Below are 17,606 nucleotides of genomic sequence, written 5' to 3'. Positions count from 1 at the left end.
AGGTGAAGATGTCAGCTTGGTTTTGGGAAATTGTGATGGGCATTTTTCTGCAACATCCGCCTGTCCTATAACAACAGTACCTATTCCTAATAATCTCCATCAAGACTTATCTAAATTAATTAAGGTAAGTGAACTTGTTTAGTTACAAATCTCATTTAATAAAAGCAAAGCATTCTGCAATTCGCTGGTGCTACAGAGATCTGCAGGTTGTCAAATGCTGTAAGTGAGCTCACATGTACGACCAGCTGTAGTCCCACGTTTGAGGTTTCCAGTCCTCTGGGCCCAGGCTGACAGTCAGCTGGAAGGCTGTGGTGAACATCATGTGGGCCACCATACCCAACAGACCTGCCAGACAGGAAACGTGACAGAAAGAAAATCACATCCTGCGGAGAGACAAACTGCTGCACTTCTCTACAGTCACCACTTGGTGGCAGCGTTATATTATGCCAGGCTGAATCCCCACTGAGCCAGCCAAGTAAACCTACCTTACAGTGAGCATCATTTAAGAATAAATCTGTCATATACCACTTTTCCTCCCATATAGGAGAGCCAAGCCCCTATTTAATTTTCTGTTAGGTGTTCAAATATGTTTCTTTCTTTTGTGTAACCTTCGATTGCCATTTAAACACCAAATTTGAGCTAATTAACTGCCAGTGATGGAAAGCAACTAAGTAGTATATTTACTCAAATACTATACTTATTATTACTTAAAATAGTAACACTTCACTGTATTTCTACTCCACTCCATTAAACATAGTTTTTACATTTCACAGCTCAAGTTACTTCGCAGATTAAGATAAACATAAAAAGACATAACATGTTTATAAACCATTATTCCAACCATTTTTAGTTTGTGACACATTACTAAAATGCAGTGTATAGATCCATTTGAGGTGTCTACAAGTTGTTAGCAGGGTCTTTTCCCTTTTTAGCTCCTCACATCCATTTAAATAACTGTTCAAGGTTATTTATGTTCATATGTTTACTGAATCTAATTGCTTCTTCCACCACCGTTTATTGCAAGCTAACGTGCGTCACAATCAATATGCAGCTGATTCTGAAGCTTGTAGTACCTGGTGCTGCTATTTTCAAATTGCCTGTTTCGGCCTGATTACCTGACCATGAACAGACATCTATATCGATAAAACAATGACCACTCCACCTTTTACAAGGGAAAAATAACAGTGTCTTTTATTGCAGCAGAAATTCTGTCACTAGTGGAGTAAATTTCAGTCACCACAAAACAGCGCAGATAATTATTTACTTATGTATGAAACTAGCCTCTGACTATGACTTACAAATAGGATTAACTGGTGCATTAGAAGTTACTGAGGAATAAATATGGTAACCATGCAATGAGTGTTTTTGTTTGTGAGACAGAAAAAGTGTTGAAGAGAGAGAGAGAGAGAGAGAGAGAGAGAGAGAGAGAGAGAGAGAGAGAGAGAGAGAGAGAGAGAGAATTGAGTGTTTGCTAAACCCCATCCCCCGACAGTGCTGTTGCTGTGCATGCCAAACTTTCTGTTCTCACATTGTACTTGAGCAGGTTTTAATGATAACAGAGGCAGATTTATATCTCAAAGTGCATGAGCAAATGCTTGTTATCAGAATGGGGTAGACAAAGGCAGACTTCTCATTTCTAGCCAGCTGACATCTGTCGCTTGCAGATTTGATCCGATAGTTAGTGTTGGACAGTTAGCTGAGGACACGCCGTGAGTTGGCCAAAAAACATCCAGCTCACTTGTTTTAAAACCACAACTATGTAAACATAGACACCCAAACTCCAATATAGTGGCATCTTGGCAACCTTGAAGGTATTTTTCTTAAGTAACCTGTGTATGATACGGTCAAAGGCTTTGGAAGTCACACTAGATTCATAACCCTAAGCTTGACAGAAATGACGGTACAGATTAGCTATTTAGAGAGCACTGCAATTGGTCCTGTCGGTGCATTTTTATCTTCCACTTCCAATCAGTGCTACTCATTGTCCTTTTCTCAAGTGCACTTGTCCCTGTCTCTTTTCTGGTTTTCTCTACTCCCATTCTTTCATTTTTTTCTTTTGTGTCTGTGTTTCTTTTCTCAGCTACGTGCCAGTAAGCACAGGCTCTGGCTCTCCTCACACTGGACTTCTCAATGCCTATAAAATAGAGCATAAAATAAAAACCAGCATGTGTAGCCTACCAATCCGATTACCACATAAGCCCCCCCAAATCCCTGAACTGAACAGGAACGCACCACATTCAGCACCTAACACCTAAATTCCCATCTCATCCCTATCAGCCCTCATGTTTATTCCTAAAGATATCCCAGTGCAATATTATCATAATGTTATGCAGATCAGAGCAGCTTTGTGTCAGGATGAGTGGAACAAATTTAGGATTCTGCGTCTTGGCACGTACTGTCATGAGGAAATCATGCACGTTTGGCTCACTCAAGGTCTGATTATTGTATGTTTAGTGCCAAAAAGATTTACAAGGACATGTAGCATCACAGGTGTGACTTTCCTTGCACTGTTGAGCTGGACGAGAGAGAGAAAGTGGTTTAGTGTAGTCAGTAAGCATTGTCATGATTGCCAACAGCCACTAGAGGGCAGGTTATCAATGAATCAAAGAACACATGAATGGATAAGAGGCTTTTAATGGAATTATGGTGTATGAATAAATATGTAGCACAAAATTCCCAGTCTATCTTGTTTCTTGTTCTTTTTTGTTTTGATTTATGACTACATGTTGTCCACAAGCCTCAATGAAAGTTTTACAATAGATTGTGTTGTGTCTTCATTATTATGATGTTAAGAATCCCTACTTCTATTTTGGTTCATTTTTGCTCTGTTTTTATCTGATCAAAAAAAAAAAAAAAAAAAAACATTTCTGCTACACTAAAGCCCCTCCTGAATTACTGGATATTTATATCTCTAAAAAAAAAAGAAAGACAAGAATAAAAATCCCCGAACTTGGCCCAACCAAATGCAACTTGTAAAGAAGCATCGACATTTTTCATGTTTTTAAAGGCCCCTATACACTGTGAGAGAACAGTGACCTTGCAGATTCACTGCATGTCATGCTGTGTGAGATGGTTTACTATAATCTCGATTATAAAACGGGTAGGTCAAATCAAGCAATCTGATTGGTTCATAGTAGTGATATGACGAGTCTATACGAACGGGTATATGACACTGAATTCCTTTGCACAGATCTGTATCACTCTGCTCCGATGAACAGGGTTCGAGTTATAATCCGAGCTTCGTGGGGGTCTAATGCCCCATTTAAACCTGGTATTAAAATCTGATCTGATCTGATCGGCTACAGATCGCATTTTACCGGCGGAATTAAATAAATAATGAGAGAGAGAAAGAGAGAGAGAGAGAGAGATTGCTTATTACATGATTCAACATTTCCCTCTCTCACACACAGGAAAACGCGCACACATACACACACACACACACACACACACACACAAACAGTCCAATACTTGCCCCAGATGTCTGTGATATTGCAACAAAGTTTAAGTTTCAATAGCCTGTTCAAAAGACTATTGCTCAAGGAGAGACGCAATTCCGTCCTTTCTGGTAGGTATATTAAATATATTATATAGTATATTAAAGTGTTATTTTTTTATACACTGCTGGCTGCCAGCACACAGTAGCTATATATACACAGTTTACTGTATATATATGTATGTGAAGATGAAACGTTCATATTATCATCTGGTTGCTGCTGTTTACATTCATCCCAGATGCAAATTCATTGTTTTATTTTATATGTTACTTTATATGTTATGTTGGGTTGATAACCAGAGATTAACCACCTTTTTCTCTCGACTGTCACCTTTGGTCTGAGATGACCAAGAAAAAGGCACTAGTGATCTATTCCATTTCCATTTGGTTTAACATAGTTCATTGTCTGTCATTATTAAGTGCAAAACATGCTGCAGTACAACTTAGTACTTTTTTTCGTCATAGTTTTTGTTCTTCAGCAACCTTTTTTTCATGACTAAGACGAAACATTGATGGACTGAAAGTAGATCTTTGACCTTAAAACTACAACTAAATGTATGTTGTGTTTTCATTGACAAACTAAAATGTTACTGATGGGCTATTGGACACTCATGATATTTACCCTCAATTGTGCATCTAGTCTGTCTGTCAAAACATAGACAATGCATCCATGTCATTGATTGATGTGTGCAGACTGATGTGACGTGGGTAGATTCCCAGAATCCCAGGGAATGCTGTCCCAAACCGACAGCGAGGTAATGACAATAATATGATGGCTTCAACACAAAAAGGAAAAAAAGAATAGCTCTGTGGACACACCGTAGTTATATTCAGCAGAAAGGAAACATAATGCACTGTAGTAACGTGAGACGTGTCTCTGTCTCCCTTAAATTAGGTGGGAAGAATAAACCAACCTGAAGAGACGCCTGATAGCACACCACCCTGATATTTATGCCACGGTAAATTAGCTAAATGGGGTCCAAATGTTAACTAAGCATATAAACTTACTAAGGTTAAGTCAATGTTACAGGGCAGTCAGCTATGTCAATTTGTGGCCAATTTGCTAGCAAGCCATGTTGGTGTAGCCTGAGTGGAAGCCAGTTTTACTCACAAAAAAAGGGTTTTAGTTTGCAACTGGCATCCAGGCTAACTTTAAAGGTTCAGTGTGTAAGTCTTTGAGTAACATTACTTACTCTCTAGAGACTTTTGTCCGTTCGGGCTACTGTAGAAACATGGTGACTTCCATGTAAGGGGACCTGCGGTGTATGTTAGATAGAAATGACTCATTCTAAAGTACTAAAAACATAACAGTTCATTATGTAAGGTCTTTTATACACCACTGAAAACCAGGGTACCCGCGGAGTCTTAAAAGTATTAAAAAAAAGTCTAAAAATAAGGCTTTAAAAGTATTACATTTCGATTAAAAAGTATAAAATTTGTTTACAAAAGGTCCTAAATCTTTTCTTGTCCTTTCGTATGATTAAATAAATGCACTAACATCATAAATAAATATCTTTTGTGTGTGTGACTTGGTTGGTGGTTCCGAAAAGGTGGTGCCAAAAGACTTGTTGTGGATGTGGGGGAACGAGATGGCGTGTAGGTCGGATTGAGGTCAGGGAGATCAGTAGGGGACAGATTATGGAGGGCTTTGAATGTTAATAGTAATATTTTAAAGTTAATCCTTTGTGATACAAGGAGTGACATGTTGTTACACACTGGACCTTTAAGTTCATGTGTTGGCTAATGTTTAGTTTGCTAGCATCAAAGACTGTGGGTGAAACATGCAGGGCTTGACGGTTACAACTTGTCCAGGACCAGCATGCTTTATCAATTGTCATTTTTTAGTTAAACATGTAACGGAAACTGTGTTGGCTTTTCAGACCTGTTGCACAGTGTGTCTAAATGTGCATCACATGTTGCTGATCTAACATTTATAGCCTGCAAGATTATTATATATTTGGACGAGCAACTAGTAATTACGCTTGACCCATTTTCACTTACTTGTCCTTATCAAAAAGCATAATGAAAAGCCCTGAACATGCTTTGCTATAATTACTATTTAGTCAAACTTTTGCTTCTGAGATTACACAGCAATTTATCTGGAAGATATGATATCATATAGCTCTAAGGCCAGATAGGCATATTAATCAAGTTAATTCTCAACAACAAAAGAGTGATCTCTAAATCTACACGCTCCCTCTTCATGCACTCTCATCATACCTCAGATGATTGGCAGCTATTATTAGGTTAATCTGGCCCCTTCTATTGTTCCCCCGGACTTCATTACCATAACCACTCTGAATCTATTCACCCTATTAGAAACAGAAACAACTTTTAAATGCCTTAATCAAATAAAGTATTTTACAAGAACACTAAACCTAAGCTTGGGAAGCAGTTAAAAAGCAGGCTGGGACAGATGCTTAAAAAAAAGTGAAAATAAAGGATGAAAACTACACTCAGTATGAACTTAACAGAGGTTCCCGTCCCTGTTTATGCAAGCAGCTCACTTCTCCAGACAGTGAGTCACGTATAAATAAAACATGACACATGCAGTCGGGGTTGACAGGTTCAGTTACTGTTAAGTTAGAATGGACAAAACGCCACAGCAGGGTAAAGAAAACATAACTCACACAGGTTTGGGTTTGAGTGGCTTCAGCAGAAGTCAGCTAAAGTGAAAAAAGAGGACACAATGACTGGATGACTGAAAGATGGCCAACAATTTCTTTCTGTAGTGACGGGGTGATGCTGAAGATGGTGTCAGCTCCATGAACCTATGGACTGCTCCTGCCAGATGGAAAATGATCCCAAATATTTTCTCTCTATTTTTCTTGTCATGTCAATTTGGATGAAGAGTTTTTGTTAAGGGATTAAGTGTTAAGGACATTCACCAGATTTCCAGAATTATCACTACCGTGCACGTAGTTGCCTTTTCCTGTTTGGTTGCCAAAAATATTTGGGCTTCTGTACATTAGCTCAGTCTAGCCCTCATTTGAATAAGACAAATTAGCCTTCTTGAAAATCTTTATATATGTTAAAGCTGCACTAATCACTTTTTTTTTTACACACAGATAATGAATCAAATGACTATGTGTAATGCAGAAATGTGTTGAGAATTATCTCTGTAGTTATTTTCAAATCTATGGAGCATCTTCCAGTTCACTTTTTATTTATTGACTGTTTGGGTTCACTCTCACCACTGTCATTAACCTTTTTCCAGCAACGGCATGCAGCTGCTTCTACACTACCTGCCTAGCATGAAAAAAGAGGACAGACAAAGTAAGCTTCTAGCTGGCGCTGCTGCTATATAGTTCATATTAGTGCTGGGCAATGATTAACATTTTTTGTTGCGATTAATTACAATTAATCGCATAGTTATGAGCAAAATTGAATAATGAATTCTAAAGTATATTGCGCACTTTTAATTTAAATGTTCTGCTATATACACAAAAGTGCAATAACATGTGGTTTGCAAAATCTTTTTTGTAAAACTCAACTTAAACATTAATGTAATCAAATCAAATATAAAACCAAAGCTATTTGCCACTGTCAGGGCTTTACCTTTTATCTAGCTTGTTAAAACAAGTCCAGAGCCACAATCACATCATAACAGGCACCTTCTGAGCAACAGGTTAACATATATTAGGGGTTTTCAAAGTGTGAGGCGGGCCTCCCTAGGGGGGCTCCAAACAGTTTCAGGGGAGCCTCAGTAAATGGAAGTGAGACAATATTACATTACTTATTGCATTAGTTATCAAAAGGAGATCACAGAATAGCCTACATTTGTCAGTTCAGAGAGAAGGTAGTTTTTGGGAACTGTTTTCCCCCCATCAGGGTCCGAAACTAACCTGAGGACAGACCTTTTTTAAAACTATTTGATTATTTCTTTCAAATAATTATAGAATAATCACCTATCAAAATAGTCGTTAGTTGCAGCCCTACTAAGGTGATATTACGTCAACATTATGTGTACCTCTAGTACAGCTGCCTCCAAGTGGCCAAAATAAATCAAGTAATGGAGGTTTAAAATACACAGCTTCCTGAGCAGTTACCATGGAATGAGTAAAAAACAAATGATGAAAAATGTTTAAGGACAGACAAGTGTTTTGAATAAAATCTGGAAATGAGCCAGAGTCAAATGTGATGGCTATGTGTGAATATGTATGTTTGAACAATTAGCTCATGAATTGTTCCTGATTAGCTCTGTATCAGCTGCTGAACCACACAAGGTAAAATAACTTTTACTGTATGTGTCGCATTTGTGCAGTAAGACCATCACACGTTGATCCACGCGCACACACGGATCTGTCCTTGCCAAAGGACGCGTCGACATCAGAAACAAATTTTATTTTATTTTACATATATGTAGCCAGGTGAACCAGGGGTACAGAGATGAATAGTGTTATGTGGGTTATAATGTTATGTAGTTGCTGGTGGGATTACTGCAGCGATAACTGTCCTCTGTATTTAATGGCACTGTCACTTTAAGGGAGATAGAGAGGGTAGAGTTTCTGACGGAAGTGTTGGGTCCCGCGGTGTAGAGAAACGGCAAGGGATGTACTTTGGTTTATCGATACGGAGGATATCTCCATAACCCATGGTAAAGCACAGTAATTGCCTTTTCTTTCAAAAATTCTAGAAAAGGTTGTTGCGAACCAGCTAAATAATGTTTTGGATTCCCATAATATCTTTGATAAATTTCAGTCTGGTTTTTGTAAAAACCATTCAATTGAGATTGCCCTCCTTAGGGTCTCAAATGATATTTTGATGGCTGCTGATGGGGGTAAATGTTCTGTGCTGTTCTTATTAGATCTCAGTGCAGCGTTTGATGCTGTTGATCACTGCACTCTGATTGATAGACTGAAAACAACTGTGGGCATTACTGGATCAGCTCTGAACTGGTTTTCCTCCTATCTCTCTGACAGGAGTTTCTCTGTGTCCATAGGAACATATATGTCAGACTCTGCTCCTTTGTCCTGTGGTGTGCCCCAAGGTTCTGTGCTCGGCCCCCTTCTGTTCAGTCTGTATAGACATATCTTATCATTGTTATGCTGATGACATCCAATTATATTTATCTTTTAGTCCTAATAGGCTAGACAACTTTTTGCAACTAAATACAGACAAAACTGAGGTGGTGATTTTTGCCCCAGACAACATTACCCCTAAGATCAGGCAGGCCATTGGGGCTCTATCATCCTCTGACGGTAATGTTGTGCAAAATCTGGGTGTCATTTTTGACAAATCTAAATTAACATCAGGATTTTAAATCTGTGGTTTGTTCCTGTTTTTTCTATCTCAGGAACATTGCTAAGATTAGATCTATGGTTTTTAAAGAAGAGATGGAGATGCTTTTATTTGTTCTCATCTGGATTATTGCAATGTACCGTACACTTATCCAAACAAATCCTCTATAGACCGACTGCAAGTTGTGCAGAATGCAGCTGCAAGGCTTTTGTCTAAAATCAACAGGAGATCGCACATTACTCCTGTGCTTAAGGCTCTTCATTGGCTTCTGATTGGTTTTAGAGTACATTTTAAAATTTTAACCATTACTTACAGAGCCTTGCATGGTCAAGCTCCCTCTTACATTCAGGATCCTTAAGATTGGCAGATGAAAGAGTTAACTAACTAGTGAACAAAGGTAGTTGCATGAAGACCTGGGTGGATAGCCGAGTGAGTGTGTGTGTATCTTCGCCACGAGGAGAAGAGACTCTAACCAGCGGCGATAGCGTGAGTGACAATGAAGTGTATTAAACAAAATCACATTATATAAGTGTATACTGAAGCTATAAATAAACAATGTTTATTTCATATTTTTCCGCTGACTTAAAGGGGAGACACACGTGCGGAGTTCTTGGTGTGTGTGGGGGCGTGTCCCGAGGACGCACACTGCACAGTAGAACAGTGAGTTACTCATTTCATTCATAAAATATTAATATTAATAGTTTCTATACAATGTGCTGTGCAAATTGTATTCTGTGAATGAATGTATTTTATGTTTTATGGTAAATTTAAATATTTCACCTTGAGTTTATGCAGTCAATGCATTATGGGACTAAGTGAATGTCTTTATTTATATTTGTTTCTTTATTTTTCTCTAATTAGAAAGGCCACTACTGTTGTCTAGTCTAGAGTGGTGTTACCTCATCTAGATGTCCAGATTTTGGCTGTTTTACAGCTTTGGTTGTTGAGAATTTAGGTCTAGAGTTCCCGTTTAGAAGTAACTGAAGTCTACCAGAGTGAGTGTAAACTAGTTTATGGCAGCTGTTTACATATTGTGGTATGGTAAAGGGGTACATAGAGTACTGTTAAGTCACATAGTTGAGATCAGATAAAATAAGCAAAGGACGAGTAAGAAAGTTATTCCTGTGTTTTGTATAACCACCAACTGCCTTAAACCCTCGACTTTACATGATTAACGCTGTTCTCATTTGAGTCCAGTCGGGGAATAAAAACCCATAAAATTTATTGTATGTTTCGCCTCATCACTCCTGGCCTTGCCACACACACACATATATATATATATATATATATACATATATATGTGTGTGTGCGTGCTCCAGATATCATGATTTCAGTTGATTACAGTTTTACATGTAAATACGTATGATGTATGTGTAGTTTTTGCCAAATGGTACTTGAAAAGGACAAAATAGATTTACCTTTATTTATTTAGCTGACACTTTTATCCAAAGCGACTCACAACAAGGGGTTAAGTGTCTTGCTCAGGGACACATCGGTGTCTTACAGTGGATTTGAACCTGGGTCTCTCACACTAAAGGCATGTGTGTTATCCCCCGCACCATCACCACTCCTCATTTGTTGGGGTGCGTTTGTTGGGGTGCGTTTGTTGGGGACTATTTTCAGCCTGCGGATGAATACACATGTAGTGTACTTGTTAGTATTTACTGCAGCAGGATTGTGTACGTGGAATGATTTACCTTATTGTTTCCTGACTTGAAAGAAGTAGAAATGTCATTTTCACTGTACAACAAGAACAGATGAATGTCACATGACACTAATGAAGCACCAAACAAGTACTACAAAGTTTGAAGGATATTTTACCAGCAAGGGCACAGCCTGTTCATTGCTTCTCATGCCAGCTCGATCAAAGGGGACTTAGTTGACTCTGAACTTAGTCTAAAATCAAAGGATTAGTCAGACTAGGAGAATCCTGCAGTATCTCTAAGTCCAAGCTTATCAATATGCTGCCTCAGGCTCAAGATAGTTCCCCGAATGTGAAAGTAACTGAAGGCTTTAAATTTAAACTCAAGTCTCGTTACCTAAACCCAGTACAGGCATAAAGGTAAATTATTTCTTTTGTCAACCTTGGTCTACACAATTCAAAAGAAAACATCAGAAACAGTCTGTTTGACAGCAAACACACAAAGTAGTCCCCTGGGAAGTAATGTAGCTACTGTAGCGAACTGCATGGCATTACAAATCCACTTCATGAGTCAAACTGTCGGCTGACCTGCCATATTTTTGTGTGCACATTGGTTTGTAAGGGCTATGGCGTTGTTTTTCAATGACAGCTTCCCCGTTTTGTTTATCTCGTGGATGCACACAAGAACACGCATGCAGCGTGTGCCACACTATGCCACCGATTAACAGGTGCCGGTAACACGCCAAGATATGCTGCCATGTGCTAGCAAAGACAGAGAAGAAGAAGACTGCAAGCTAGTAAACAATGCATGTAAACAACACAGGATTAAAAATACTTTGCAAATGTTTTATGAGGAAGGAAACGCCATTCGATCCATTTGTTAGGCCTCAAGGATACACTCAAAGCATTTTGGTGAGTAACACTAAATGTAAACATAACTTTTGTTTATTTACAAGAAAACTCCACAGGTGCCCTTAAAATTGTTTTTTAAACTTTTTTTGGAAAGCTGTAGGAGGAGTGTTGTGGGGCATATGTGTTATACAGCACCAGAAACAGTGGTTAATGTAATGAAAAGGACAGAAAGTTGTGACGGGAGAAATGTGACCCTTAGGAGAAACCGTGAGTCACTTGCAGGCCTCGGAAGCTCACACTTCAGTCTGATATGGGCCACATTTAAACAATTACGTGAACTGAATCGAGCATTAATACCTGCAGTGTGAACAAAGTTGTTCCTGCCAGAGTCTGTATTTCCCAAATTTGTATAAGGGGGCTACTGAGTAAAATAGTATCAGTCCCAGTGGACACACTTTTCTTTCAAAGCAGTTCTACATATTGGGAAATTTAGAATTTGGAGTATATTTGATTTCTTTCCGAGAGTGAGATGAGAAGCCTGAGAGTGGCATCGATCTCTAATCTCATTTATGGAAATAATGCTTATAAGCCCATTTCCCAAAATGCTGCACTGTTTTTAGGTTATTTAACTCATCAAAAACCAAGAACCCAGAAGCTTTTCAACACTTGCTAAATGGAGGGATGAGGAAAACACTGTGCATAAGAATGCACTTTTGTTGTTGCACCCATTACAATGTTATTTGCTCCATACATGATTGCTCTACTCTGTCTGGTTGTTTTTGGGTCCAAGCTTGACAGACGTACACTTTCCAGCATGACAATGACTCCACGCATCCAAGAATTCAGGGTATTCGAGAGTGAGAAGGCAGCCTTACTGGCACTACCTGGGTGCTTCTAATATAAAAAAGATGCAGTGCATATGTTCATCATCAAAGAACACATTCAAAGTGTGGAACCCAGGACGTATAACCATTCCTCAGCCTATGGGCTTTTGTAGAAATTTCCTGAACCTGACCTGTCAAAGTCTCTAAAATGCTGCGAGTCATTGCTGGTGAGCAGAGTATCTTTCACTGCTCATTCTCTGGCCAGAGTGTGATGGTCGGGATCATTTTCACACAGTGGATTAAAGAGAAGGTCATTGTTAAGTCCTCCACCGAGAGAGGGAGGCAGACTGCAAACTGGCTGGAAGTCCTCTCAGGGGCCGAGAGGCTGCAACTGGCCTGGATATCTGACAGGAATTCAAATAAATCTTGCTAAGAAATCACTTTACAGCATATCCTTAGTGTTTGTTTTCGACATGTGTCAACATTGTACATCTCTTTTTTTTTTTAACAAAGACAACGTGTACATTTTATATCTTCCCCTGCAGTGACAGGTTGGTTCTAACTGACACTGCTAATTTGATTGGAGCAATACAGGGCCAGTGTGGTCATGTTTCCATCATTAAATATTGCATCAGAATTCTTAGACTATACAGGGCTATGACATTCTCCAGTAAGCAGCACACCACAGAAGCCGACGCAGAAGAAGTTGGCTTAAATGTCAAATGCCAAAGACAACACCCACCCAGAGGTCTGAAGCCTAGACACTGTTCCCACATACATCCCATAACAGTTTTATCCTTGCGAAAAATTGAAAAAGATGCAGAACTGTGGACCATTAAAGTTCATATGTACAGACAGAAAAAGAGAGGAGAATATATATAATATATTTCATTTTGCCTTTAACAAAAAAAAACACAGCAGATATTTCGGGACGTGTTTGTAATCTGCAACCATCTAATATCGACAGTTTGATTGGATTCATTTAACTGTGCTCCATTTGGTGGCAACGACGGCAAATACAGCTACTCACCTGAGAGCACAGTGAATATGGCAGCGAAGGCGTTGAGCTTGAGGCCGTCGATGACATTGCCAAAGTGACACACCTCTATGGACATGAGGATGCCTCCGGTGGCCAGCAGGAGGATGTACAGGCACTCCGCAACAATGCACAGCCACAGCACTCCTATGGAGAGACTTGGTTATGAGAAAAGGAATAGCACAGAGGCAGAAAAAAAGGCATTCGTGTTGTGGGGGTTGGGTGGACATGGCTGAGTGAATGATGGAGGGGGTGTAGTGACTGGAATCGAGAGGGTAGAGAGATGGGGGCTGGGGAATTGAGAAAGACTATGGATAAGCAAGGGGCGAAGAGTGGGAGATAGGGACGGGATGAGAATGAGTCGGGAAAGGTGGACCACTGACCCCGTTACCCATATCATTAACCTTTACAGTCAGAGAAAGGATATCTGCTCTACCAAGAGACGTGCAACATCCTGAGCTCAGGCTGGTGTGCGTGGCAGGACAAAATATCAACGGATTTAAAAACCTGTAAATGTAAGCCGTGGTGTAATTACATATATGACCCGAGGGCAGGTAGTTACTGCGTGGTTAATTAATCACAAGGTGGACTAAAGTAATACGCCTGTTACCCAAAATATCCCTGGATGAATTATGAATACATCCTTCAGCTAGAACTGTCTTTTACCTGCTCTAAATTGAATTCCACACCGCAGTAAAAGCTTTCTTTAATTCAATTTATAGTAGGAGGGTGCAGAGGATTGAAGACAATGTTATTAGAGGACATTTAAAGTCTTAAAACCGGCTGCAATTAGGTGCATTTCTTTTTTCCTCTCATTTTTTATCTTGATATATCTAATATTTTAATCATATGATATCTGCATGTGGTAGAGCGGCAGGCAGATGAAATTGCACATGACCTGAACAGTTTCTATTGGCAGCAAAGCATTTGCTTTTCCTGCTAAATGTCATGTGTGACTTTTTTTTTCTGACACCACTCTCTGGCCAATACAGAAACACATTTTGGACATCACGGACCGTTTGCATGGTTGTAGACTCTTATGGTGCTTTCAGAGAACTGCTAATCTACGGGGAGATGTTGAGGACAGAGAGCTGCAGCTTTTGGACAAATAATGGACTGAATTAAGCTGTTTACCCATGGGAGGAGCTCAGAGTTAACTGCTTTTATTAAATCAACTTTTTAGTTTTTGGACACTACCTGGTGAGTTCAGAAAATATGTGTCTGTAACTTTATTCCAGCTATCGTTGTACTTTACTGTGAAAAACTTTGCATAGCATAGCCCTGATCGATCCGAACTCCATTCAGAAAACAGAAATTTTGGAAGTTGTTGTCAGGCAGACCTGGCAAAGCATGAATTCCTATGTTTAACAAATCGGCATCATATTGTGGTTATTTCGGCATCGGTTTAATACACTTATTGCAAATAAATCACAGCAAAATGTTTACTTTGGGTTCATACAGCTGTAGTTATCGCAGGTTGTGTTTATTCATGTTATTGCATTGTGTGAACACAGCAATAAAACCCCCGTGAGGAAAGCGTTGCGAGGATTAAATTTGCGTTTGGTCTGAATGCTCAGTTTTGTTTATAAGTTTTGAAAATCCACTTTCATGGTTGTTTTTAGTTTTTCATTGGGTTTAATGTTGACAATAAGAAAAATATACTATTTTACTCAGCAGTATTCTTTGGGGATGGGAACATGCTCTTCCTGTGCCGGAGCCAGAAAAATGTTGACAGGAACATTGCCCAGAAAATGGCGACAAGGGTGGGTGAGCTCGACGCAGCTACTGTGTAGCTTGTTTGACTTACAGAAATGACAGCTTTTAAAAGATTGTAAGAAAAGATTGTACTTTGAGAACAAACTGGTCTTGGTAACATTGACTGCAGCTTCCAAGGCCAGTGAAAATAACTTTAAGGGGATGGACATGTCACTCACTACTCCCGAAGTGAAAACGGTTAACATGAACAATGTCAGACTGAATAATAAAGTGAAAACGAAATGGCATCTCAGTCTGGTTATCAGGCTAAGCATTGAGAACACAGGTGAAACGCAGCAGGAGGAGGGCTGAGGGAACTGATTAGAGTGCATGTAAGTGATTCATTTGTTGGAACGCCACTTTACTTATTACCTAACAGAACGAGTGATCAGTTTATTCACAGCTCTGTGGGGTCACCCCACCAACAACCATAGCTTTTTCAAAAATACTGTAATTAGGATGATTTTGCCTTGGTATTATGTTGTTAACTTGATTACATTAGACATGACAGTCACACTTTCATTAAAAGTGACCAGCAGTAAGCCAACTGGCTTCAAATGCAACGTTAGCTTAAAAATGAAAAGAAGAAAACATGCGTCTCCTGGAGGCCGGCAGATGTTTCTGACAACGGTCTGACTGGGCCAGGCGCTGCCGGTATTTCGTCGCAGTGACAGAAGATCTCAAATTCCTTTTCCAACATGCCCACTTCACTCAAATTGGCCACCACAGCGCTAAGCAGCTTAGTTTGAGTGATCAGAAAACAGCCCTTACATTGAGAGCGCCAGAGATGTCAGGCCTCAACAAAAAAAGGAAAAAGGTTTGTGCTCTTCTGCGATAAGCAACTTCTCCGCCTCTCATGACTCTTAAGGTGATGTGAGCAGCACAGTAAAGTTTTTCATTAGATTGAGTGATGTCTTGCTGGATTTTACAAACAGCTTTTAACAGCTTATTATCTGTAAAACTGACCTGTTATTCCATGCACTACTGAAATGGCATTGCATCGCCACATGCTTCTGAATTAGTGATGGATTAGGGTGTATGAATTGTATGCTTGTAAGTGATAATATTAATACATGCAACAATATTTTTTAAACATATATGCTTACCTCTTTCATTTGAAGGTGCAACATATAGGAAACTTCTGCATTTCTCGCCTGGAAAAGATTGTAAATTAGACATTTCATTGGCACTCTTAACAGTATATTCACTACTGCAACATGCTGATAAGTGAGACAGAGACTGCCTCTGTATTCCATCGATTTCCAGATTGAGATTGAGAATCACAGGTAGCCTGTTTCACTTTGTGTGACAAAGACAAAGCTGTGATGTAAAAAGAAAAATCCTATCTGTGAGGAGATTTCCTTTCTGTGTTTGTGCAATAACAAGCTCTGCCACTTCCCCCAGCATGTCAAAATCTCCTGCATCAAATCCAGCTTGTATCAGTGTGCTGGCCAGGAAATTCTGTGGTATTTCACAGCCAACAGAAATGCTTTTGTGGCAGTCTGGAGACAGACACAGATACTGTAGCCACAAATTCCTAGATCCACAGTTGGGGGACCATGCAGCTCTCAGCTGGCTTATTTGGAACTTGCCCACAAATCATTTGAACAGCTTTCACACACACACAGTAGTGAATGCTGTAGGTAAGAGAATAAATCATCAACTTTGAAGTGGGTATAATAAGTCTTTAATCTGTATTTTTCCATGTTTTCCATAGAAATAATAAATATAGCTGCAGCAATTAGAGTTGATTAATCAATTGACAGAAAGTGAATCATCAGCTACACTTTGAGCCCCTTTTTAAAAAATCAAATTTACAAAACAATCTATGTTTTAGCTCCTGAAATGTGAAAATGAGCTGCCTTTTCTCTGTCTTCTGTGACATTGGACAAAATGTATTTTATTTTATGTATTGTATTTGTATTGTATTGTAACAAAACAAAGCAATTTGCATATCCTTTGGATGGACACAAAAAACAGTTTTGACCCGGTGTTAAAATTTGAGATCAACAGACATCAAATTAATTTCTGAGATTAATCACGAAATGTAGCTGGTTTAAAATCAGGATTTTATTTTATGGGCAAACGGCACCAGAAACAGGACTTTGCCTTATTTACAAAGGTTATTGGATCGACGTGCCTCTCAGTGACGCACCTCTCTGTGCGCACAGCCCCGCGCGCCCGGCTGCGCTCCGGTCCCAACATCAGCACGGTGCCTTTCTTTCAAAACTTACCGGTCATGTTGATGTTCTCCTCGCAAGAGAACCAGATGCCGGTGTGAAACTTCCTCATCAAATACTTATCCTCGCCGGTCTCCCAGATGTACTGCACCAGCCGCGTGTCGTTGACGTTGGAGCTGTTGAACCTGATGCAGAACGACTGCCTGGTGGTGACCGGGCCGGTGCAGAACGGCTTCACCACTTTCCGCGTCCCCTCGCACCAGTAGCTGGTGGTGAGAGCCGACACGGCCAGAAACAAAGCGAGGAAGTTCAAGGTGAGAGCCAGAGATGCTCTCCGCCGCCGGTCTATCCCCATAACGGCGACAGGAGGAGTGAAGACGTCTAACTTAATCCCTCGCCTTGTATGATACCGGACTCTGGCGATTTCTACTCCTCAAATCCTCATAATCCGGTTATTCCCGTTAATATATCCGCGGCTAATTATGCATGCGGCCCCTACAGTGTGCCTCTCACATCTGCTCCTCCAGTGCTGCTGCTCCTCTCATTTTGTAGGCTGCCCCCCCATACCCACCTGATTCTCTAC

At 39.8% G+C, this 17,606-nt stretch overlaps 1 protein-coding gene across 1 annotated transcript in view; it reads right to left on the bottom strand.

Moving 5' to 3' along the window:
• gsg1l2b (gsg1-like 2b) overlaps positions 1-17,397 on the bottom strand; it is a 20,192-nt gene extending 2,795 nt beyond the window's left edge. Inside the window, exons 1-4 of the mRNA XM_046067995.1 lie at positions 17,078-17,397; positions 15,950-15,997; positions 13,083-13,235; positions 234-345 (exon numbers count right to left, since the gene is read on the bottom strand). Coding sequence (XP_045923951.1) covers positions 234-345; positions 13,083-13,235; positions 15,950-15,997; positions 17,078-17,378 — 614 coding nt within the window. The 5' untranslated portion in view covers positions 17,379-17,397. The remainder of the gene's footprint in view (positions 1-233; positions 346-13,082; positions 13,236-15,949; positions 15,998-17,077) is intronic.
• Between the last annotated feature and the right edge of the window lie 209 nt (positions 17,398-17,606).

The sequence above is a fragment of the Micropterus dolomieu genome, linkage group LG14 (genome assembly GCF_021292245.1).
Source record: "Micropterus dolomieu isolate WLL.071019.BEF.003 ecotype Adirondacks linkage group LG14, ASM2129224v1, whole genome shotgun sequence".
Taxonomy (NCBI): Eukaryota; Metazoa; Chordata; class Actinopteri; order Centrarchiformes; family Centrarchidae; genus Micropterus; species Micropterus dolomieu.
Note: the sequence above shows the minus strand (reverse complement) of the source record. Positions and strands in the feature narration are given on the sequence as shown.